General features: G+C 34.9%; 1 protein-coding gene across 4 annotated transcripts in view; it reads right to left on the reverse strand.

The window, feature by feature from the left end:
* LOC135681285 (uncharacterized) overlaps positions 1-20,213 on the reverse strand; it is a 68,901-nt gene extending 48,688 nt beyond the window's left edge. For 2 of the 4 annotated variants that reach the window (XM_089113473.1, XM_089113476.1), the window contains exons 1-11: positions 20,125-20,213; positions 17,781-17,806; positions 16,427-16,742; positions 14,340-14,472; positions 13,963-14,076; positions 13,152-13,265; positions 12,073-12,198; positions 10,964-11,086; positions 8,696-8,818; positions 7,364-7,447; positions 3,173-3,595 (exon numbers count right to left, since the gene is read on the reverse strand). In XM_089113473.1, coding sequence (XP_088969599.1) covers positions 3,173-3,595; positions 7,364-7,447; positions 8,696-8,818; positions 10,964-11,086; positions 12,073-12,198; positions 13,152-13,265; positions 13,963-14,076; positions 14,340-14,472; positions 16,427-16,742; positions 17,781-17,797 — 1,573 coding nt within the window. In that variant the 5' untranslated portion in view covers positions 17,798-17,806; positions 20,125-20,213. The remainder of the gene's footprint in view (positions 1-3,172; positions 3,596-7,363; positions 7,448-8,695; positions 8,819-10,963; positions 11,087-12,072; positions 12,199-13,151; positions 13,266-13,962; positions 14,077-14,339; positions 14,473-16,426; positions 16,743-17,780; positions 17,807-20,124) is intronic. The other 2 variants (XM_089113474.1, XM_089113475.1) reach the window with 2 other exon arrangements.
* Positions 20,214-26,311: the final 6,098 nt, after the last annotated feature.

A 26,311-nucleotide genomic window follows, 5' to 3' on the forward strand; every position in this document is an offset into this window, starting at 1 on the left:
ACCAGAGATGTACTCGCTTTTGATCCGAGTTTCAAGCTTGATGACATACATCTCAGAGCGTCAAGTCTTCTGTATTTTGCTTTAGGCCCCGTTCACATGGCTCCGGATTCCAATGAAAACGGATCCGTTTTCACCTTGCGTTCACACTGCTCCGCTGCGAAAACGGAGACTTTTGAAAACGCAAAACGCAGTGTGAACACCGAAAACGGATACTTTTGAAAACGATAGCAACAACAACAACACAGCAAGATGCTTGAACCGCGGCAATTTGAACAACCTTTCTTAACATGGCTGATTCACTCGAAGTTAGTACACTATTTGGAGGAATATTAGTGGGAGTGGGTTGTTTGAAAAGCTTATTAGCAGTTGCAAGGTCTGTAAACAAGTTCGTGGCATTTTCCTTTTTATCCAGAGCGGAGCAATGTAAACGCTTCGTCGTTTTCACACCGTTATCGAATGTATCCAGCGCAGTGTGAACAGGTGAAATGGATCGATATGAAAACGGATAAAAACGAATACGGAGCAATGTGAGGTGATTTTCAAGTCTTACGGCGTAAGTTGAAACTTTTACGTTCTTCCCCAACTTGCTACTCCGATTTTCACGCTAAATGCAGTCATCAGGCAACTTTTTTCATGATCAGTTAGTTAGAATCGTCACGTTCCATTTACCAATAGCGTATTTATAGTCACTCATCCCTCAAGGACAGTAAAAGAGTTTATTTTCTAATTTTTAATTACACAGTATGTCTAGATTGTAGTTGAATGCAAAAAACGAATTGTGCCGTAGAACTTATAGGTAACAGACATTGAGATGACATATGGTTGAAAGATTGTAACAAATTGATTAAATGACATTTGTATCTGTTACTAATAAACGTTAATTGACTCATGGCAAAAAAGATTTGGAAACACCCAGATAGTTTGCATTGTCTTTGCAAATAGCTCTACAAGCACGTCTAATCTTGATACGTTTCCAAGATCTAGTAAAACTTTTTTCTAGCTGCATGTAGCCGACAATTAGCCCTACACTGCCCCAGGTACCGGATCAGCTTAAATTTCAAGTTCCAATATGGAGGACCGGAGCAAAGAGAGCGAAGAAACATCTAATAGTTGAATCACTTTTTTCTTTCCTCTAAACGCCTCTTTCCCAACTCTCTCCAAACTCTCTCCAAACTCTCTCCAAACTCTCTCCAAACTCTCTCCAAACTCTCTTCCACCTCTCTCCTCTAGTCTTTAAATCCCGCACTTAAATTTGCGTGGCTTTAGCACTCAGTGTAATTTATTCAGAAAGAACGTTATTGTACTTTCTTTCATTGCATTTTCGATTCGTGAGTGCCAGGTATAAACACTTCCAGATATTTTATATGATTTTTATAATTCCAACGAGAATACTACTGTATCAAGTTAGACTTCACGTCGAACTGATAATAAAATTTAACCTGTTGAGGGATGTAAGAAAACTGTTTTTCTGTTCCATAATCACCCAAGCTTTATAGGACTAATTGCATTAGCTAAAATGCATCTTCCAGCTCTATCGTACCGAGGGTACGATGAAGTTCTCAATTCTCCTCTTCAAATGTGGATAGAGACAGAACAACAATATTCCAATTTGTTTCGTATCCAAAAAGCTGAGTACGTCAAACTTACCATCATGCTATGATTTTTAAATAGGGAGTTTATTAAATCGCAAATATTTGTTCTATCATTCTAAATCTGATGTTTTTTGTTATTTATTCAAACCTGAATATATTGTCAAAAAGTTTTGTCTGTATATTCTTCGGATTTCATTGGACATTCAAGCTTTTCGCATAATGCAATTATTTACAATTTACTCAGCCTTGGGGAAGTCATGCTTTGGCCCGTCTCAAGCCATAGTGCATATTGGGGTTTCCAGGTCCGACAAAATGTTGATGTGCCAGACATCACTTGCCGACAAGTTCGAAAATTTGCTAACGAAGCACCCCTAGATGGCAGAAAACTACTCGTTTTTACAATGAATTTTTTTCTGGGGAGGATGTCACATCCCTCGGGCCACCTATAACGACGACCTCCATCATTTGGCTCAAGGTATTCTGAATGTGTCACCAAAGTAAGAAAAGCCCTTTCAAGCAGCAGCAAGCAAACTTTCTGTGAGCGATTTCATTCTGTCCCAATTTGACATGCTGTTTTTATCATTGCAAAGAATCAACAATTTGGAAGCCGGTTCCATTCATTTGTAGTTAAAAATCACATAAACTATGTGTTACGAAGATCGAATGCTGCATTGGGTAATTTCCAGCGTTTCATTTTTCTTCTTGATTGAATTTCCAATTTTTTATATATCAAACGTCTTTCTATTACTCTTTCTGTGTTCACCTTGTCTTTTTAGCAACATATAAAAATCTAGCGACACTAATAAAGAATTTCGATTTATTATGTGCAATTATCATTTCACCAAATGTGCAGTTGAATTAAGGTATTATTTAGGAACTTTAGATCCTGCAACTCGATCAAAAGAGGTTCAAAAATAAGGAACTTCAGAACTAGGCTTTGAGCTAGGCTTCTAAAAAACCGTTTAATACTGTTAGAAGGCAATGAAAACGTTTAAGATATTTTTAATTCTTTAATTTAAGATACTGTCAGTAACAACAGAATATGATTTGCTCAAGAAAAATTTAATGCAAGTAAACTCTGCTTAGTTGCTTGGGGTAAAAATGCTTTTTAGGCAGTTTTTGAAGAAAATTTCATTTTCAAATTTTTGTGGGCTCAACTTGTTTTCTTCTACTCAAAATTTTCTACCTATGTTCAGCTCGTCTCTGGACTTAAAGCAATCTTTCAATTTTGAATACTTGGCCATAGTACTGTTGCCAAAGATAGCTTTGAGGGTATTTTCCTAAAAGGTTATATATTTCATAAGTTTAAATAGCCTCTGTTTGAATTTTTATGCTATTATCACAAAACAAGCATAACTATCATTATTTCGTCTGAATTTACAATCTGATGGTAGCTAGCTGTAAGTTTATATGGGTAAATGTTGTTAAGAAATAACAATTTACAAATTGAAAGTTTTCTTGAACAGAATATGGATAAAAATCCAAATTTGATTTGCAATCTTAAATATTAATGCATATGATAATAGAATGCTAATTCAAAAAATGCAGCGGATGAAAAATTATAAAGAACGAAAACAAACCTTCATAAACTTCTAGTTCACAGACTTGAAGATTCTCTCCTCTGTCGATAAATACACTGACGTATCTCCCTAAAAGGGGTTGCCAACAATGCATTTCTTTCATTTTCCCGCTTTCTACGTTCTGATTTGATACGCACAATGGATTTGATCGTCCACCATTCGTTTTGTCATCACCAACACTTATGCTGAATGGATTGATCTTTAATTGTCCAAAAGTTGTTCCACTTCTAATGATAACCATCCCTACATGCACACGATTAACAAGATCAACTTGCCACCAAGGCTGAGGAGATGTTGCTGTAATTGCACATACAGACCAGTCTCCATCTCTATTTCCATCGTTTCCAAACTCTGATACGAGATTTATACCGCCGAAGATATGTAGCGAAGACTGTTGCGATGGTTTTTTGTATGCCATGTTAACTGTTAAGAAGATGAAGTGTTAATAACCAAGCAAATTAAGTATACAGTAGAGAAGTTTCAGTCGTATGCAGTGAGAAAGTACAAGCTTCATATTTTTCAAGCAATTTAAAAGCAAAAACTGAATTTTCGATGCCTTCGCAAAAAGTATATAACTTAAATTTATAATATAATTCCTATTTGAAGTGATAATGAATTTGACTAACTAATCAGATATTGAAAAAATCCACTTTTAGCTCTCCTGAAAGACCTCTATCGTATCAAATTGATGCAAAACCGTTTATCAGAAATCATTTAATAATTCTATATATATATTTTTTCCAGTTGCATCAATCAAATATTCTACAATTCGTTCAGCCTTGCATTCTTTGTCTCAGTTTTTAAGTCTAGTTCTCTTTGTCTTGTTTGTCTAGATCTTTGTTCCTCCATTACATCAAGTTGTATCATCATTATATCAGCCAAGTAGACAGTGGTGGAGCAAGAGGGGTGGGCAGGATGGGCCACAGAGTCCGTCGGAGCTTTTTAGCCCCCCTCGTTGGCAGGTAATCTAGGAAACCTTTACCTTTTATGGAAGAAAATTTTGCTCTGCACGTAATAGGAAATAAGAAAATCGTTTAATTTCTTGCAGCTTATCCCAACAGGGCCGGCGAAACGTATTTGGAAGTGGAGGGGCCAAAATATCAAAGTCTTGAAAGGGCTTAGGAAAGGCCGCCACCATGGTTAGCGGCAAGAAAATTTTTTGAATTCTGGTGTCTTAGGGATCGCCAGAAAGTGTATCTAAAATGAATTTTGACTGAAGGTGTCGCAAAGTCGCGTCTATTGTGATGTTGACTTGAAACAGAAAAGCTTTGCAAAGTTTTAGAATAACCTCTATCATATAGTTCGTGATGAAACCTTTTTTAGATTATATAACTACCCGAAATAAGATGGGGGAAGAAAAATAATGAAACACGGATTAATAAAAACGTTGAAATATGAACAGAAGAACTATCAACTAAAAAAAAGTTAAGCAATTCTGCACAGTTAAGATATAACTTTGTAACATCTGATCTTAACTTTTTCGGAAACTAAGTGCTTTAACAAAAATTTGAAAAACCTTCAAACTGGGCTTGTCATAATGAGTTTAAATAGAATTTATAATTGCGTCGATATTTTCTCTTTCTTAGTAGGAATGGATTATCCATACGATCAAACTCTGAAGTTTTCTTGATAATACTTTTTAAGAACAAATCTGCCCATACTTTATTTCTCATATCCTCAAAAAGTTCTTTCCAGCCATTTATTTTCCTTCAATAGCTGATTTCTCTCTTTTTGTAAGGTTTCTGAGAAAGTTTTCGTTAACAAATAGACCCTGTTTGCCAAGTTCAGGCAATGGAAGAAACGAAACTCCATTAATTTGTGCAGGTACCATGTTAATTTGTACTAGATTTCTTGATCTATTTGCCAAGCCAAGCTGTCACTCGTTGTAAAACTTAGACAATGACCGATTTCTTCGATCTATTTCCCATATTCAATTTGATGTATGTCTTCTATGGTAAAGAAATAGCAACCAAGGTAAAGCTAAGGACACATTAAAGAGAATACTAGGCAAAGTTACTTACAGAATCATATACCACATTTATTTTCACTTTTGCCTAAAATTTTTCTTTAGCTCTGCAGAAAAGTGGGAGGGCCATGCCCCCCCCCCCTGGTTTCGCCGGTCCTGCCCAATGAGGTTAATAGTATTTTAGAATAAGCTCTTTGAGCGATGCTCCAAATTCAGTTTTGTTTTGTTTTTCAAAAATGCTTACGTCGCTTTAATGTTCTCTATTTTACATTACCTTTATAAGCTGCTTCACATCCCAGCTTTTTTTGAAAGTTACTTGTAAACTTCTTTCTATACTGCTTGATGATGCTTGCAATTTACTGTGCTCATTGAATAGCAGACTTGAAAAGTACTTTCTTAAAACATTAATTGTAGCTCGTTAGATGGAGTAAATGTGAAACGAATAGACAATATGTCCCATCCATTTTTTGCAATATCTCGATATACCTTTTAGTGTCTTCTGCCTTTTCTATCATTTCTGCTTCCCCATAAGCATTTGCTGGAATTCGTAGGGCAGTCGAATTTGCATTAATTGAACATATAGCTAAGGGCTTATACGGCTGCGAGCGTGCAAACCTCTGCATATACGACATCGAGCACCTTATGACGAACCGGTAAACAGTAATTTTCATAACTTAGTGTTTATGCTTTAATCATGTAAGCAAAGAAGGTAATCCAGTTGGGTATTGGCAGATTGACAACCTAAGTATCACATTTGAAGCATTTCGTTTTGAAGTGTTTTTTCATTTTAAACATATTTATTCATGGTTACAGTTCAGAAAATATTTTCTGCTTTGCAATGGGCCCTATTAAAAGAAACCTATTTGCAATATTGATATATCTAAAATAATTTTAAAAATTTCAATCCAAAGTCATAAAAATAGATATAGCTTATGTTAGAGTCCCTCGTAATTTGGCAATCTGAGTTTAAGACAGTGGAAAGAGGGTTCCAACTTTGTTTTTTAGTCTAGATCATTCCAAACTTTGATTGCACGAGAAGAGAAGGATTTTTGTTCCGTTGATGTTCTCATTCGGGATCAGCACCATTGTTGTGTAGAGCGCGAGTATGGAAATCTGACAATTTGGAAAAACAATCACATGTGTATTCAGGGGGTTTATTGTTCAGACATTTATAGGTTTTTGCTGGTGAATAGGATTCCAGATTCCAGGCCATCCTAGTTCTTGAATCGAAGATGCTGTGAATGTATCAAAAACACCTTTTCATCATTCTTGCAATTTTCTAACGTCTTCTCCTATGTCCTACCAGATTTGTCACTACTGATTTGGTGCAAATCAAAGCGTTGAGTATTGGAAATTGTACTTTAAAGTTTTCTAATATTATTAAAAAAGTGTTCTTTTCCCCGTATAATTGCATGTGGCACAATTTCCAATGTCCACCATGACTGACAGACTTATAATTGCATTTTTGTAATTGAGAAGAACCAAGTTTGCACATTCTTATAGAATTCACAAACAAACAATTCCAATTGGCTTACTCTTGGCAGTATTTTAAAAAAACCACTAGTATCTCAGCTATAAGGCCCATTTTAGCAGGTTATTTGGAGTACTGTACAATACAATGCTTCCAGGACCTTACCAACTAGTAAAATAAGGAACTCCTAAACATATAGAAACGCTAAAATACAGAAAAATCTTTGGAAGGAGCCAAGATAACAAATAAACTATCTATTATCATGTTGTCTTGTGAATCAGTTAATTCTGAATTCTCAGGCTCTTGCTGCCAACCTACCCCCCCCCCCCCCTCCGTCAGAAGATAAAACCGTTCCATCGGAAAAGTTCTTGCACCACCACTGTCAACACATCCTTAGAATAAAATAAAATAAAACAAAAATAAAAAAATTATATTGTAAAGTCTGATTTAATCGAAGCAGAGAGGAAATTTCTCTCTCTATATGCCTCTCTAAACAAGATCATTCATTTATTTATTAATAGTTCTCAATTAATCATATGGTTACAATCTATTAAATTAATAAACCGAAAATTCCGATAAGTAACAGAAGTAAGGATAAGCGACTTCACGCTTCAATAAGAAAGAGATTATTTATTAGAGATATTGACAAGTCAATGCATCTGTAGTGGATTTCTGTACCTAGATCTCAATTTAAACTTTGAAGTTGAAATAACTTTTAAACGGGAAATTATGATAAAAGCATATTGCTACCTACCAGTGCAAATGAACATTCCAGCTTTGTTTATGCATTGAGTTCCTAATGGACATCCATGCACTCCTGTGGTACATTCGTCTATATCTTGAAAAAAATCACCCTACATTCAGCGTGTTTCTTATCAAAACCCACAGTGTGTGTATTCAAATGAATATATATAGCAAAGAACCTATCAATATTTTGTCGAGCCTTTATCGCTTGAATTCTGAATATCAAGATTAATGTTGACCTTGAAAGCATTATTCTTAGCAAAGGAAGAAACAGACCAACTTTGACTGCTAAAGGTTTTTAAAGAAAGAATGTTTCAATAACATATAGAAAATGCTTTAAATTAGTCCCTTAGAAAATCCCACATTCCTTTTGCAACTGTTATTTGTAGTGGAAGCATAAGATAGATATAGCAAATATTTATTAGGGAATAATACTGCTCGAACAAGATGAAAAAAGATGAAATGGTATCTTTGCATCGAGCATTATAACGGCAATTGTCTGTGCTATCATGGCACTCATTTTTATAGGCAAAATATTACGTGCTATAGAGAATTACCTCAAGAGGCTATTAAACGGCATCGATGCCAAAGGATTTGAGAAAGGATGGAAGGAACGATAAAAATATACACGTTCTGATTGATGAAAAACGATAAGCAGGTAGCAGAATTGAAATATTTTATCCAGTTTACAAACAGGGCAGATTCACTAGAGGAGAAAGAAGGGCAGATTTACTAGAGAAAGGAAGTAACTCATGGCAAGACTATAAATGGTTTCAACAGAGGAATGAAACAAATGAACAAAGAATAAGCTTTTTTATCCCGGTAGAGAGCACCCGGCGTTTCCACTTTCATTCAGAGGTGTACCAAAGCACATCCGGTAAACCCTTGAAAATGGGGTGGTTTTTCTTAAAACCTAGGACAGTTAAGCTTTGAAAAAGAGGTACATTTTGAAATTGAAGAAAATAACTGAAGAAAGGTGTATTTTTAAACCTATCGAGGTCAAGATTGCTCTTTGCTGACAGAATCTGATACGTAGAACTAGAAGTCTGGACGTAATTTGGCCATAATCATAATTATGATACTCCAATCGCACAACCTAAATTTGATAGAAAACAACATTTGGAAGAAACAGCATGTTTCATTGTACAAAACATTCTACAATGAAAAAATGAACTGCTACCCAGACTATGGTCCTTAATCTAACTGATCAAAAGTAGCTATTACATATTTCATTATTGATTGGTTGGTTTGTCCTTTGCATCTGAAGCAATTTGTTACAAATTAATCCCACAAGAAACGATTTTCATGTTTAGAAAAGAAATGGTAATACCAAAGCACATACCAATGCAGGCGATTCCATTTCCAGCATATCCATCGTTGCAAGTGCAGTAAAAGGAACCCACAGTGTTTGTGCACAGTGCATCTGCGTGACAATTGTGTGTTCCATCTGTACATTCATTTATATCTAAAAAAATACAAAAATCATCATAAATACATCTCACTCCAACTGTGCTATTTTTAAGCGTCGCTTCAGCAATAACAAATTCAACAATTAATGCAATTTCTTAAATATTTACTTTCATGCATAGAACAGGACATGCTAAACTCTATATGACATCAATCAATACAGTCTGTTCGTTAGAACGAAGCCATTCAAGTAAAATACGATAAATGTGAAAAGTTTGCAAACGACCAAACTGTGATGTAAACAATCAGTTGACTTGATTCTTTAGCTGGATAATTCGTTTTATCCTTACCTTAATTTGCTGTTCTAGAAAAATATTTAAATTGATGTTTATGTTTCGACCACTCAGTTTTAAACAAAAAATTATCCAAATTAGCCTTTAGAACTGAAAACATAAATTTGGCAAAGAAATGCGGAAGCATAGCTATCTGTAGTTTTTTTGGTCAAGGACTCCTCAAAGTATAAGCGTCGAATAATGAGTAAGGTTCCTGAGTCCCATTGAACATATGGCAATGTTATCATCGTCCGGGAATAAAGAACAAATGACAGCGCAGCATTAAATGTTGCTTGTATATCCAGTTTCTTTGAGCATAGTTGATGATTTTTAGCGGAAATGTGAACAAATTTTATCCACTGAGTCTTTGTTGATTTCCAACAAGGATCGAGGTATCAAGGCTAATCTATCAAGTTAGCTGTATGATTCTGCTATTTACTAACTAACCCCTTGTTTATTTAAATTTTAATATTTTAGCAAATTTTGGCTTTTTGATCATTACATATTATGTACATATCTTCAGGTTTCAAAAGTTTAAAAAATTAAAACGATTATTAAAAAGAAAAAGGGGTTCTGAATGTAGTAATTCTCTGCAAAACAAAAGCTATAGCCGAATTGCACAATTGCCTGCACACGAGCTAACACCATTTCCACTATAGCCTGGATTACACATGCAAGTGAATGAACCAATGTTGTTTGCGCAACAAGCATTGATATCACAGTTATGCGTGCCATCTTGGCATACATTCAAGTCTGCAGCAAAGAAATTGAAATACATTTTATTATGATACATCTAACTTTGGATAGTACAAAATTTGAAAATAGTTTTGAAAAAAGGAAACCTTTCACAACATACTGAAAGATTTTTGTCTGACAATTCTCAGAGTATAAAACGTTAAAATATGGTTTCAAAAGAAAAAGATGGTAAATAAATACCCAATTGTGAATCAAAATAGGACAATCGATTAAAGCGAGCACATAACTGGTATAGTTGCCCAATCAGTATAGCATGGCAATAGGAAAATCAGCATTGGAGTCCAAAAGAAAAAACGAACTCCTTCCAGCTACACCATAGCTGCTTTATCGTTTGTATGTAGATCGATTCCAAAACGGCTCGATGAAAAGATGACCTGGCTTTGTCGTTATTATAGACTTAGTCTTTAATTGAATTATCTAGATGTTTCAGTTTGTTTTCTTTCATCCTATCCCCCAATCTTTTATCTTTTCCTACGTAGCTAAAATCACACTTGAACGTAAATTCATTAAAAACGGAACTCTTTTGGGTTGCAGGGACGCAATCCTTTTGAAAGGACGGAAGAGGTCTCTTAGTGCTGTAAATCATACGAAGATTGACTGCAAAAAAGCATTTTATATATTAAAAAGGCCATAACTCTTGAACTGAAAAATTTTGAAATTTTCCAAAATGTGGGAACCATGCGCGTTATGATAGCACCATTTTCGACAAAAATCTAAAATTATAGAATTAGTCCCTGGAAGCTGTTTAATTTAGGAAAATTGTAGATTGTGGTTAAGGCCAAGAGGCCAAAATATGACCTGCTTATCATCTTCGGTGTTCTGTTCATCAATTCCTCATTTATCTTGGACTTTTCAATTTATGATTAATTAGATTTTCAAAAGTTGTGCATATTCCTGTTATATTTCAGTAAGGCTTCAATGTTATTGCATTTCTGCTGTAATAAAAGGCAAGAACTGGCAAGTTGGGTAAGGGAAAATCACGAGCCGGAAGGGGTTAACACGTGCCAAACCCAATTCTAGGTAACACGATACACAATTAGGATTTTTTGCAGTAAACTTCGACAGCGAATTCATGACATTTAAGCATTTGGTTTTATTTGCATTTTAAAATTTACCTGCACACGTGACACCATTTCCACTGTAGCCTCTCTGACAGTTGCAGGTGAACGAGCCATCAGTGTTTGTACAATCTGCATTGGTATGACAATTGTGTGTGGAAACTAGGCATTCATTCACATCTATAGGCAAAAAAATTTTTTGAACTGATGTAATTTTGCATGCAAACATTAAAAAATGTATCTTCTAGAACAAAAGCAAATGTTGATAAAAATAAGATGCAATTTATTTAAGCTAGAGATAATCAAATAATGTAGGGACAATTCTTAACATAACGTGATCTGTTGCCCATTTGATTGTCATACAAAATGATGTTCTTTTAATATCTTTATCATTATCATCTAAAATAACACTCTTCAAATACCATTACTGCAAATCATATATTGCAATTATACTTAAATTACTGGAATAACTATAGACATAAATTTACATAAAGTTGATACTACTTTTAAAAATGAACCAATAATTGAATTTAATCAACAATATTTTATAGAAAACTCGCATTTCTTATAACATCAAAGTATCTACAATACACCTGGTTAGAATTTCTACAGCTACTAAATTTTGACAAATTAAAACGCCAGCTCAGTTTTCTTTCAAATAATAACATTGTTTTATATGACGTTTATAGGCCTATATTCAATACTTTTCGACTGGTTTCGATTCAATGTTATTATACCAAGCCAAAACAACAAACGTTGTTTGGGAATACAAATATGGTCCTGTTTTTCTTCATTCACTGGGAGCTATAAATTAATATTAAGAGCGTTGACACTAATTTTCAAGAGAAAGTCTGGCAATCCCCTCTTCTTTTACAAACTATGTCAGCTTTTTTTATGAAATAAGGTAATGGAATTGAAAATAAGTTTGGTCAACATTGGTTTGTTGGAAGCTGATGATATTTTATAAAAGAAATTAAGAAAAAATAAAAAATGCAACACCAGTTGCTCTGTGTTCCAATTAACATTTGAAGGGATTGTATATTGTGTTTTGTGGCACTTTTGTCTAGGATTGTAAAAACTTTAACACAGTATATTTTTGCTTAATAATCACGTTTGATATATATTCTGCGCATAGCATGGGAACTTAAGTATTGAGGTATATTTACCAATACACGACTTGATGCCATCTCCACTGTAGCCTGCCCAGCACTCGCAATTGAAAGAGCCAAAGGTATTTTTGCAATATGCTTTTGTATGGCATTGGTGTGCTCCATCAAGGCATTCGTCGATATCTTGAAGTATTTGCAGCAAAAAAAAATTTACTATCTACCAAGCATTGAACAGAGTTAGAGGCTTGAGTTCTCAATAATGTAGCTTTACTCATTATCAGCAGTTTTAATGCCACATAAAAGGTGGAAAACAGGACGCCTTTACATGAGTATGCTTTTCTACCAACATCTTTAGTGTTTCAAACGTTTCATAATGCAAAAAAATAAACATAGACAGTGCCAGCTACTACAGAGTGGGCGGTTTATGGGCGTGGTCAGCAAAACCATGCCCCTTTTGCCTCTTTTTATTTCTTTGTACCAGGTTAACTTTCTTAAAAAATTTTCATCTACCCCTACCCAGCGCTTTTTGATCCGTTTTTAGAAGAAATAGGTAGACCATGTTTTCAGAAAAGTGAAGTGTAATTACACCTCCTACCACCCCTTGGCGTCGCCACTTAACATAGATATATATTGTTTCTTGCAAAGGTATTTTTTGCTTTGAGAAAGAGAATCAAGTGCTTTGATATAAAGAAACAGAAAGTTATGACAACATATAATTCATACAAAGTTTACAGCAAAAAAACTCTAAAATTCCAGATCAATAAAAAGGCTGGTTCCTTTCTGTGCAAACGTTGTAGTGGCAACAAATAATTGAGACGTACACAATTTTAAAAACTCTAAAATTTCAGGCCAAATTAAAAGGGTAGTTGCAATCTTTGCAAGAAGTGATGTTACTGCTTCTTAAACTTTGTGTTTATTAGTAGTAGCAGTTAGAACTAGTTATCTCATTGTAAGACAGCTTTTATTCAATGAAAATGTTTTGCTTTCATTTTCTTAAGGAAGACTTCTACATTTAAGTACTTATACCATCTTGTTTTCTACACTTTTTAACATTCAAATGTTGATGTGAATATATATTAATGATTTAGAACTCGTTGATAAGAAGTGAAATATTTTGGTTTCCATCCTGCCATTACCTTGTTCACAATGGATCCCTGTGTAACCTTGAAAACATTGGCAGACGAAATTCCCAATCTGGTTCGAGCATGTACCACCATTAAAACATGGAAGACTTGCACATTCATCAATATCTGTGGAAATAACTTTTTTTAAATCCAGGACGCCTTTAAAACCAATCTTGACTGAATGAAAGAATACCTAATTTAACTTTACTTGAAATTTTAAAAAGTAGAGAAAAACCTGTTACAATATATTTGACTATCTTCCTAAATTGTTTTAGGTTATGAAAAGCTTTATAATCAAACACTTTGCAAAGTGAAAAACCATGCAGTTATGAAAAGCTCTAGCCCGTAGGCCAAGGTACACCGATTTAAAATGACCTCATTGAGGTTGAACTGTTATAAAAATAGATACTTGTCTTTTCAGCAAAAGGCCCTTGTTTAGTTTGATGCTATATCTTATTACAGATCATATCCAGGGTCTGGGTTAACGAGTGAATCACCCAAGACTAGCGTATGAGCAAGACAATATTTCATACCGCTTTATGGTGATGTATGGTTAGCAAAGAACATAAATGTAGCTCATTTATGTTGATAAGGGACTAGTCAAAATGTGCCAAGGGTTTTACCAAGTTCCATGTTAATGTGTCTACGGCAACTTGGAAAACAAAACGTATCCGTTAGCAGTCATATCAAATAAAGTATTGCGATTTATCATAAAAACGATATAAAAACAACCCTTCAGTAGTATTTATTATCACACAACAGTTTATAGCCTGACAAGAATTTTGATCAAACAAATTATTGAGTAAATAAACAAGACTCATACCGATATCACAAATTTTCCCTGTATATCCCTCAAGACACGTGCATTCATAATCCGAACTTTTGTTCAAGCATTGTGAAGCATGTTTGCAAGGGTTGCTAGCACAGGCATTCACGTCTAGGAAAATTAAAAAATCATTCTCTTCAGGAATTTCTCTATAATTAGCTTGATAAAGTTTAGTCAAAAATCGAATGCTTTGTAAAATGCTTTACCAAAATTTTGAAATTTATAAACGAAACAGATAATCAAATATTACCTAAAAAATCCGTAGTTTTTGGGTAGAAAAATCGGACGGGCTAATGTTTTCAAATTTTCGACTTTATCATCTTCTTCTTGCATTCAACGCATAAGTAAAAACAACAGCTATTTCATAAACCTACCTGCCTGCTTTATACACTTGAGCTCAGGATAATGAGATTGACAATGAATGCACTCATAGAAAGGCGGGCTGCATGTATCCAGACATAAATCTTCCGGATCGCAAGGCTTCAGGCTGTTGCACGTTGGCCCAATCTTAGATAGTTAAAAAAGTGTTATTAGCAAAGAATCCCCAAAATTGAAAATATGTTATGTTATGCTATGCTATGCTATGCTATGCTATGCTATGCTATGCTATGCTATGCTATGCTATGCTATGCTATGCTATGCTATGCTATGCTATGCTATGCTATGCTATGCTATGCTATGCTATGCTATGCTATGCTATGCTATGCTATGCTATGCTATGCTATGCTATGCTATGCTATGCTATGCTATGCTATGCTATGCTATGCTATGCTATGCTATGCTATGCTATGCTATGCTATGCTATGCTATGCTATGCTATGCTATGCTATGCTATGCTATGCTATGCTATGCTATGCTATGCTATGCTATGCTATGCTATGCTATGCTATGCTATGCTATGCTATGCTATGCTATGCTATGCTATGCTATGCTATGCTATGCTATGCTATGCTATGCTATGCTATGCTATGCTATGCTATGCTATGCTATGCTATGCTATGCTATGCTATGCTATGCTATGCTATGCTATGCTATGCTATGCTATGCTATGCTATGCTATGCTATGCTATGCTATGCTATGCTATGCTATGCTATGCTATGCTATGCTATGCTATGCTATGCTATGCTATGCTATGCTATGCTATGCTATGCTATGCTATGCTATGCTATGCTATGCTATGCTATGCTATGCTATGCTATGCTATGCTATGCTATGCTATGCTATGCTATGCTATGCTATGCTATGCTATGCTATGCTATGCTATGCTATGCTATGCTATGCTATGCTATGCTATGCTATGCTATGCTATGCTATGCTATGCTATGCTATGCTATGCTATGCTATGCTATGCTATGCTATGCTATGCTATGCTATGCTATGCTATGCTATGCTATGCTATGCTATGCTATGCTATGCTATGCTATGCTATGCTATGCTATGCTATGCTATGCTATGCTATGCTATGCTATGCTATGCTATGCTATGCTATGCTATGCTATGCTATGCTATGCTATGCTATGCTATGCTATGCTATGCTATGCTATGCTATGCTATGCTATGCTATGCTATGCTATGCTATGCTATGCTATGCTATGCTATGCTATGCTATGCTATGCTATGCTATGCTATGCTATGCTATGCTATGCTATGCTATGCTATGCTATGCTATGCTATGCTATGCTATGCTATGCTATGCTATGCTATGCTATGCTATGCTATGCTATGCTATGCTATGCTATGCTATGCTATGCTATGCTATGCTATGCTATGCTATGCTATGCTATGCTATGCTATGCTATGCTATGCTATGCTATGCTATGCTATGCTATGCTATGCTATGCTATGCTATGCTATGCTATGCTATGCTATGCTATGCTATGCTATGCTATGCTATGCTATGCTATGCTATGCTATGCTATGCTATGCTATGCTATGCTATGCTATGCTATGCTATGCTATGCTATGCTATGCTATGCTATGCTATGCTATGCTATGCTATGCTATGCTATGCTATGCTATGCTATGCTATGCTATGCTATGCTATGCTATGCTATGCTATGCTATGCTATGCTATGCTATGCTATGCTATGCTATGCTATGCTATGCTATGCTATGCTATGCTATGCTATGCTATGCTATGCTATGCTATGCTATGCTATGCTATGCTATGCTATGCTATGCTATGCTATGCTATGCTATGCTATGCTATGCTATGCTATGCTATGCTATGCTATGCTATGCTATGCTATGCTATGCTATGCTATGCTATGCTATGCTATGCTATGCTATGCTATGCTATGCTATGCTATGCTATGCTATGCTATGCTATGCTATGCTATGCTATGCTATGCTATGCTATGCTATGCTATGCTATGCTATGCTATGCTATGCTATGCTATGCTATGCTATGCTATGCTATGCTATGCTATGCTATGCTATGGATAATTGAACAACACTTACAAGTTTATTACTGTAGTTGGTTGTTTTGAAAATCCAACCATTGGCATCCAGTAGATCGGTGCTATTATCCTGTTGCACATGCTTTTGATGAATTTCGCATGTTTTGTCCATCCATTGATAATTGTATGATGTACATTTATGGTTTTCTGCGCATTTCAACGTGCAACCTTGGTCATCAATACTATTGAAAACAGCCAGACTGTTTCCTTGTAAGCGTTTGTCAAAAAAAACAACATCAAATACAGCATCAATCATGCACGGGATACGTAGAATTCTTCCATTTACTGAAAGCAAGGAATTGAGCACCAAAAATATCCTGTAAAAAGAAGAATAAAAGATTCAATTCTCTAAGTTTGTTGATGAAATTATTTCGAGAGAATTTGCGAATTATACCTATCGATGCTGCCGCATTCTCTAATTTCACTAGTTTCGTTATGTACTGGATTGTTTTTCTTACAAGGCAAAAACTAGACGCAGATTCTTTAGATCCAATTTAAATGTTCAATCAATTTTGTCAAGGCTGTTCTGATTATCAAATCGCCAAAAACCTTTTTGTTTGACTATAAAAAGCCATATTCAAATGTTCTCTTGAAAGAATTGATATTTTTGTGTATGTTACATCCTGAATTATAGATCGGGACTTTTCAAAACAACTCGTTTTATAATGATACCTAATCAAATTGGAATTTATATACAGCATATTTATGTTTGTCAGTCAATATAGAAAAAGCCTTTTGGTGCATCTTCTTAAAGGACAAGTGACACGCTTTTGGCGCCAAATTTTTTTCTTCTTTTAACTTAAAGTAAAATGCTGTATGAGAGTGTTGTTGAAATATTTTTCCTTTCTGATTTCATTTTCCTACTTAAAAACCCTTTTCAAATTATGGCGGGAAATGAGTCACGTGACACCGTGACGTAGATTGTGATAATTTGTTAGTGTTGCTACTGGTATACAGTGCAACATTAACGTTTACAACACAGTTCTAAACGAATTCATTTGGTCTGGACCTGTCGCGTCGTGTTTCGTAAATTCTCTATTAATGACAGGAAAATTCCGAGTTATCACAATGTACGTCATCGGGTCACGTGATAAAAAGCAAAATCGCGCCCTCTGTGCCCCCTGATTAGAATTTTTTGTTCTAAACCAGATAAAACTTACTTCTAAATGATGATCTATTAGTTAATTAAAAGAAAAGATAGGGTGAAAAGTCTGTCACTTGTCCTTTAACGTTTAACATATGTTTAGTTAAAAGCATATTTTATTTGAGCGTATTTTGTTTGAGCATATTTTGTTGTTTCAGTATAGCTAATCTTTAAAGCTTACTGCTTGAAAATTTGCAAAGCAAAAACTTACCTTAATGCTTCTTCCATTGCTTTTAGCTGGAGAAAAAACACATGGTTATACTAATGAATACTTGTAAAAATATTTTAATTTTTAGCTTATAATTCTTTTAAAATGCTCCACTTCGTTGTTTCGTTTATCAATTATCTTTGCTGGCACTAGTTATCTTTTCTGGCACTAATTAAGAAAGAATTGTAACTTAATTCCTGCACGAAATATATACGAAAACATTCAAATAATTCGTTAAAATCGTTTTTGTGCCTCTTTAAAGTCCTAATATACGTACGTTAGTATACGTACTAAATGGGGGAGTTGCTAGAACAGTCCTATTCAAATTATGCACTGCTCTGCATACACAGCTTTGAAGAAAAAGGGACAGTGAATTATATATTACGTTTCGCAATGAGTCGAGAGTCGAAAGATATTTAACTAGATAATCGTGGAAAAGTCATTTCAGCCCTTTTCCCAGGCAATTAGCTAAAATTAACTTTCCAAGGTAATTTTTTGTGGGGAGGAGCAAGGAAAAGTTCTTTAGTGAGTGAGGCAACCCTCCATCCAGTAGTCAAAGAGCATGCACAGGGAACAAAATTATCATAACGCATGCTACCTGACTCGAATGCGGGGGTGGCCTCACTCATTTGAAATTTTTGCTCACTCGTCTTTCCAACTAGTAAATGATGAAAGTAAGGTTTTGTTTTGCGGTGGTAACGTTGCAGGCAGGTTTTGATTGACAGTTGGAATCGTAAATTTTCATCGTAAATTTGACAGTTGGAATCTTAAATTTTCATCTTCTTTTTAACATCACTCTCGATCCAAATCAAAATACGAAGTTTCGCTCGTCCTATTTGTTTTTACTCAGACCTTTCGTACAAAGATTAGCTTTGGAGGACGATAATCTGATCCTACGTTTTTGCTTTCCCGTGGTATCTGAAGTTTTTAGTATCATTTTTGTGAGGAAAACGTGAATTAATGCTTTAAACTATTTACGTGTCACCATTATCATGTTTTAGCTTGATTAAATGAAATTTAATCACGTTTAATCTGTGACAGGGTACGCCTTTTAGGTGCCCCTTGGGCTTTTGTTTTTGGGCACAGATTGCACAATTGTGGAGTTTGTGTTTATTTTAGCAGTGCTCGAGTAAGCTTTACATTGTGTTTTTTATACGGCTAAAGCAACCAGCGTGCAAGTGTGCATTGGCTTTGGGTATATAAACTTTGTCTTAGCACAGTTTCATTCTCACACGTTGCACGACAACTTGAAGTTGGACTTTGGAGAGGAAAGGTTTCTCCTTTGCGACCCTGCCCACCCAACCCTTGTCTAGAAATTTTCAGGGATTTTTATTTACATGCATGCTGACTTTCTACTTATTTTCGTGCATTAGTTAATGGCCGTGTGGCTGCGACTTTTTGCATGAACAAGGTGCTGCTAGTCGGCGGAAGAAGGCCATTGTTCTTCTTCTCAACCCCCTCACAAACGGTTGGGGTTTTATCTATGGCCGTTTTTGCGATTGGCGCACCTACAGCCCAAAACGAAATGGTTCAAATGATGAGAGAACACCACCTTCAGTCTTATGATTGACAATGGTAAAACATTCTGAGGACCATCCTACCCTTATTTGCTAATTATTTTTGTTTAGTAACCTGGAACAAATATTAGCATCAAGTAAATTTTAACAATGTTCTGTACAAAATTTTTGGAATTTAGTCAAAAGTTTTGATCAATGTGAACCTTTTTACATCCAGATGAATGGCTTACCGTATAAGCATCCTTATTTTGCATGCCAAAATATTCAACTATAAATCCACAATGACGATAATATGGAGAACAGATTAGCATGAATATCGCAAGGCCATTACATGAAAAAATGAAAATACAAAAAAGGAAAGCAGTCAAAAATACTAGGTTACCATTCAAGAAGAAAAAATTATAAATTAAAACGAGGAATATTCGTTGACACCCTTATCATTCGTTTAGTCATTTCATACAATATGTCAACACAAACTAGATTTGTATTGGCTTTTAGGTAAAATAGCAAAGGAAACAAAATCTTTCAGTTCTGGCTTTAATAAGCAGTAAGACCCTGCAAACAAAAACCTTCCTATTTAAATCATATTCTTGCAAAAAACTACTGTAATTTAATCTTCTTTAAAATGAAAGCAAACATTTTTCTAGCTTGAAGCTAAAAATTCACTGAAAATGAAAAATAAAAGAGTTGTCAAATTTGCGCAGTAGGAAAATTTATTTAAAAATACATCTAGAAACATTTTTGTCTTTATTTGTCATCTTGCTTTAATTCGTCAATCATTCTAAGCTAACAAACATCAACTTGTCTAATTTGATTATTCACAAATATACCTTGTGATAATTTCACTACCTTTCACCTGTGCACAAAGCCACCTCTTCTGTTGATGACACCAAAAATATGATCAGTTAGATTATACAAACTCAATATGTATCGTAAATTCAAAATGGAATTGTCTGCTATCACTTTATGTAGCCACCTGTAAGACTCCTAAAAAATTTTGGTTGTTTTCCTTAATTAGTATTCAATATTATGTTATCGATTAAGTGTAGATTGAGACAATTTCAAATGCTGTTGAATAGAAAAAGCCACGACGCTAAAAACTGTTTGAAGATCTAACTCTCATAATGCAAAAGGAAACACGGGGGGAGTTAAATATAGATGATTTGTTAATATTGAGCATAAAATCTGTCGACATGTTACATTAGACTTCATATGCAGCGGCTGTTTTAGAGACTGCCGGCCCCGGGGCCGAAAACATCTGCATGGTTGATGTTCTCGTTACAATTTTCTGTTATTAGTCTTATACTCGGGGCTCCTTTTGGCTATCATAAGCACTGGGGCTGGGGCTGTAGCTCTCATGGTATCCCTTAAAACCAGCACTGATTATATGATCTCTAGGCAGGGACTGCCTTGAACTCATTTTTGGTACAGTTGTTCTGTAAGACGCAGCTGTGATTTTGCGAAATTTAGGGATAGGGAACTGTCATAAAGAAACTAGAACTCGCAAAAAAACGTAAAATTCAGCCAAAATCTGCAAGCGCGAAGAGCCAAATTACACCGAAAGACACAAAACGCATCACGTTGCCGTTGTACGTCGTCGTTGTACGACACTGACATCTAGAGTTCTGCATCGTAAATATTTACCAGCACGAATTTTAGAGTTGCTGTCAGACTTTAGAGTTGTAAATATTCCTGCGCCACATTTAACAAGTTCGTCGTGGTATTCCCTTGCACCGAGCAATGACGATTATTTATCATTATAATATTAATTCTATGATTTAAAGTTGGCAGTTAGAATATATATCTTAAAGCTAATTAAGGAACCTATTTGAACAAAATACATAAAAATAGATATAAAATGAATAAAATTAGAAAATACGATTTGTGATGAAAAGCCCAAGTCTGGAGATAATATCTTAGGTAATCTGCAGTTGCAAGCTTGCCATTTCTGGTCTTTAATGAATTTGTTGAACATCTGAATGGAGTCTGGATTTTTCATTTTCTGTGTTGCTCATTTCTGCAGTAAATAAAACCAAAACAGAACTGACCACAATAAAAGCTTTCAAAAAGCAGAAATCTTTGTTGAAACTGTTGCATGGAGCCAATCGGGAGTATTGAAATGAAAAATTTTGAAAAAACTGAAATCTGAAAAAAGCGAAAAGTGAAATATAATTACCCTGGGTAACAGAGCAACGAAGTTTTGAGCACGTTAACAGAATGCCAAACTGAGTAGCGGAGATGCAGTCTTTTCTTTAGATCAGTGCCCTGAGCCACTCTTCCTTCTTCTTAGATAGAAGCCCCTCCGCGCTTCCACTCCTATCCTGTGTTTCCCTTCGAATTTATGTGGCTCCGGTACCCAGGGTAACTTATAATAGACTCGTGAGATAGGTACATAAAGACTGGTCGACTAAACAGACAAAATGCACGAGCTCATTTTGCTATGTTCCGCCAAAAATCTTCTTGATTTTTAGATATGCTACTGAGCAAGTATGAAACTATATGAAGCTGTCAAAGTTGAACGTTCAACTCCTAAAACTGTTTTCGTTAGTAAAACTGCTTTTTCTTAAAAAGTTTGCTTTCTCTATTATATATTTATTTAAAAAATACTTGAATCCGAAAATTTAATGTTCGATAATCAATAATAACCTCAAAAACGTTTACTAAAATAGCTACGTTATCATGTGTCCCTAGCCACAAAATTTCGAGCGCGTAACAGAGCAGTTTCTAGATAAGAAGAAGGCAAGCGCTCCTCCGCTTCTCCATCCCTATCTTATATTTCTGCGACCAAATTAATTTGGCTCTAATACCCAGGGTAAAGAAACGTTTTCCCAAGTTTTCGGGCAACGTTTTAGGGTCATACAAGTGTATATAGAAAGTTTCTTAATTTCATCAAGATTCTTCGGTTTTTATCCCTTTTCATCCCAAGATTCTTCGGTTAGAGAAAATTTTGATGATTCATATTGCACATCATCTTGTCCATGTTTCTTTTTTAACCTTGTCTACTGAAAATGGATACTCACAGAGTGACTAACCTACCCCCGGCTTATTTGTTATCCATGTCATTTAATGTTAAAAATCAATCAACTTAATGGTGAATGCAAATTTAAAAGACAGCAATTCAGTCAGTTATCTATGGTAAATATTTTATGATCTATAACCAAACAAACTTAAAATTATGACGTAAGTCTTCTGGGAGAGTGGCGATACTATAACTTTTGAATTGGGACCACCAGAAAACCTGTTTCAATAGTGACCAATGTGAATAAATTGCCATATAGGTGCTTATTAATCTTTTAATCTGTTATAATGTTTTTAGGCGGTTATTCGGGCTGGGCTGTTTTTCAATTCCCAGGTGCCTATAGTAAATATATCTAAGAATATTAATCGTTTTATTTTTGTTGTCTTTATAAAGAAATACCATAACAATCTTTATAAAGAATTCAGGTTGCTTTTGGGACGAAGCAACCTGAATTCAACAAATCAAACTATGCTAGCGAATCGCAGATAGGAGAACAGGCGTTCTATAGAATAAGCTGACTGAAATTTCACGATATTTAAAATATCATTGCCAGGGCCGTAGTGTGAAGTAAACTTTTTTACAGAGTTGGTAAAGGGAGGCCACGAAAGCTCAACCTTTTTTAGAAATCTCCACGAACTACCAAAAAAAGTATTTTTAGCCTCCCATATCCCCGCGATGGCAGCCCTGATCGTAAAGTTTTCAAATAGGACTTCACTTGAATATAGCAAGATTTACGAATTATATTTCAGAGAGCACTTCTTTTAGTCGGTCAGTAACCAAAAGGTAAGCAGGAAATCTTCTGCTTTTGTTTTTTGGGTATGGCCCAGTATGTTCGTGGAATTACAGGCTAATGAAGGAAGCATAAAGAGACACAATGTCAAGTCTCTAAACTTTTCACCAAACATCTATCGAAACTGCTATCTAGATTTTTTCATGTTGTTGGGGTCGATAAAAACAAACATTTCATCCAACATTTCGTCTAACAATGACCGAGGCGCTGCGGAGCGTGCACAAAGAAGCCAATAAAAAAGGCTGGCACAAATGAAAGATGGCGGACAACAGCAAAAATGAAAGCAGGAGTTTAAAATGTAAAGCTAATGTATCAATCGTTTTTGTCGCGTTATTGGAGGATTAAAGAGTTTTTATGATTTGTGCGTGCGCATCATGTCAATGTTGGTTGAACATCAAGACGAGGTAAATGTTGGTTGAACATCAAAACGAGGTCAATAATGGTTGAACATCAAGACGAGGTCAATAATGGTTGAATATCAAGACGAGGTCAATGTTGAGTGGTCAAACAGACCAAATATTTAACACAATAATGAAAAAACAATTTTTTTTTCACTTCCATCAAACTTCATCCAACATCGCTCAACAAATGTTATTCAGCCAAAAAAGGTGGCCAAACAATTTGTTCTATAAATGTTAGGTAAAATGTTTGGTTTGTTTGACGGGCGTCTTGTAGTGACCGTCCTTTGTATCAGTGTCATTGAAGCTAAGAATTGTCACTTTGTTCACCATGACAAACGCTCAGACAAAGATTTGTACGAATATTCATTTCTACGAAATTTAAAGTGGTCATAAAGTTTGTCATGCTGAAAGGTTTTGTATAAACTTTGCAATTAAATTTTGTTTGTAATGTAAATTAAATTACATCTCAATCTGCATTCCCATTGCAAAAGAAACCAAAGGAAAGGTTAAAGTCTTTTTTCACATGGGTATGCCCGGACAATTTTTGACAACAGTTGTTTTCCAAGTTAATAGAGAAATTAGTCCAAACAAAATAAATACAACTAATCATATATCAAAAACTCACCGTCACTGCCATTCTATGATACAAAACTAGTTTAAAATGGCCGGAATTGTTAAAGCTAGAAGACTTGAACTTAAGCCAGATGACCCTTTTGAAGATTCAAATGTGAAAGCAAATTAAAGCACATAGCCCTTGAAGCAAGTAACAAATATAAGAACGCTAACAGGAAATTGCTAATTTTTTAAATTTTTATCTTGGAAGGGAACTTCGCTCAATGATTTGAGAAGCTGATTAGTTTAATTACACGTATACTTTATAGGAAGCTAAGAACTTGAGTCAGTTGGGTACATGATTAAATTTTTAGTACTCGGAGTTTCCTGTAACTTTCTTAAGAGTTCAAAAACAGTTTTAAAGGAATGTGTGTATCAAAAACTTGAAGTTGTTTTGCTTTAGCCAAAAAACAAGCCATCAACATTTTTAGAAAATAAATTTGTCCGAAATGCAAAAGATATGTCCGATTTACTTTCGCCGACATTTATATTCTGAAGTATTTTATGTTCTGAAAATTTTTGTATTGAATGTAATCAACAACATATTTGCTGTGTCCCCTTTTCTATGTGTATAAGCCTGGTAACGTAGTCAGTTGAATTCATCAAGACGCAACGGTCATTCTTTTCTCAACCCCTACAAATCCACTAGCGACAATCAATCAATTAATTAAATTAAAATCAATTAAAAAAGATATAACTAAGCAGACACCCCGGATGCCAGCACTACAAAATATATGACCCCCAGAATATAAGAGCTGCGGAGGCGAGGGAGAGAGAAAAGTGAGGAAGAAAGTGGTGAGTACTGCTTTGATTCTCTTCCTTTCTATTCTTTATTTTCCTCGCCTCCACAGCCCATTTTTTATGGGGTCATATTTCGGCGATTCTGGCCTATAGGGTAGTGGAAAGATAAAAACATTGGGAAGAGGATTTAGATAAAGGAGTAAGTAACCGTAAATATTCATTAAATCATCTATCTATTAACTCTAATTCTTAAAACCAATATTTTCGAGCCACAAATACAACAATCTTCAAATTCTTTTGTAAAAAATATTTGACCTCAGATTCAGATTAAGAGCAATTATTTTAGTCTACTTGGAAGTTTTCTTTATGGTATTGTTCACAACATATATTAAAATTTCAAAAGGGACTTGACCGTGGTGTACGACTACACACTTTTTTTGATAAGAACACCTAATTTTTTGCCGAGCCTCAATATTCTTAAAAACATTTTATTATGAACCTAAGATTATTCTTAGGTTATTCTTGCCCAACACAAGGTGTAAACTCGCCTTATGATGAAAGAAAAATATTAAATCTTCGTCGATGTGTTACTTGACCATGAATTTCAAAGTGAGAGTTGTTTTGCTTTGGGAGAAAACTCAGATTAAGGAAAAAATTTACACACTTTTTTTGATAAGAACACCTAATTTTTTGCCGAGCCTCAATATTCTTAAAAACATTTTATTATGAACCTAAGATTATTCTTAGGTTATTCTTGCCCAACACAAGGTGTAAACTCGCCTTATGATCAAAGAAAAATATTAAATCTTCGTCGATGTGTTACTTGACCATGAATTTCAAAGTGAGAGTTGTTTTGCTTTGGGAGAAAACTCAGATTAAGGAAAGAATTTTGTCATGATGAAATTAAGCAAGACATTTTTTTAAATTATTATTAAATTTCAGCAATTTTTAACCCCTCAATATTCTTATAGATGTTTTTTTATAATAGAAGTGTGTAAAGGGGTAAAGTTTCACCCGGATTGATTTTTGAGGACAAATCACTTATAGGTTTTCAATCTTCATTTCTTCGTAAAAATTAAAATACAAGCGCAGACAATATGACAAATGGTAGACAAATCTGAGCTTAAAAAGGTCTCATAAAAATTGTCGATAAATTTCCAAAACGAAACCGTGAAGTTAAATTTGTGTATTGCAATAAAATCTATAGAGAGTAATATAAAGCTTTATTTTTCTTTTAATTCTCTTGAATTGCTGGATAGCTTTTCAAGCATTTCCTGAGATAATAACAGGCTAGAAGCAAAAACATTATGCTAAATTATCGCTTTCAAAGCACCAACCTGCTTGATTTCTGGTTTTATTGACGAAATATCGTAGGGGTACCTTTAAACCTAACTGCAAACAAGGAAATCTCTTTGCAATATGAATGTCTATTCTTTATATTGCAGGTAAAAACA

Source organism: Rhopilema esculentum, chromosome 17, assembly GCF_057945365.1.
Source record: "Rhopilema esculentum isolate cy_ngs chromosome 17, ASM5794536v1, whole genome shotgun sequence".
Taxonomy (NCBI): domain Eukaryota; kingdom Metazoa; phylum Cnidaria; class Scyphozoa; order Rhizostomeae; family Rhizostomatidae; genus Rhopilema; species Rhopilema esculentum.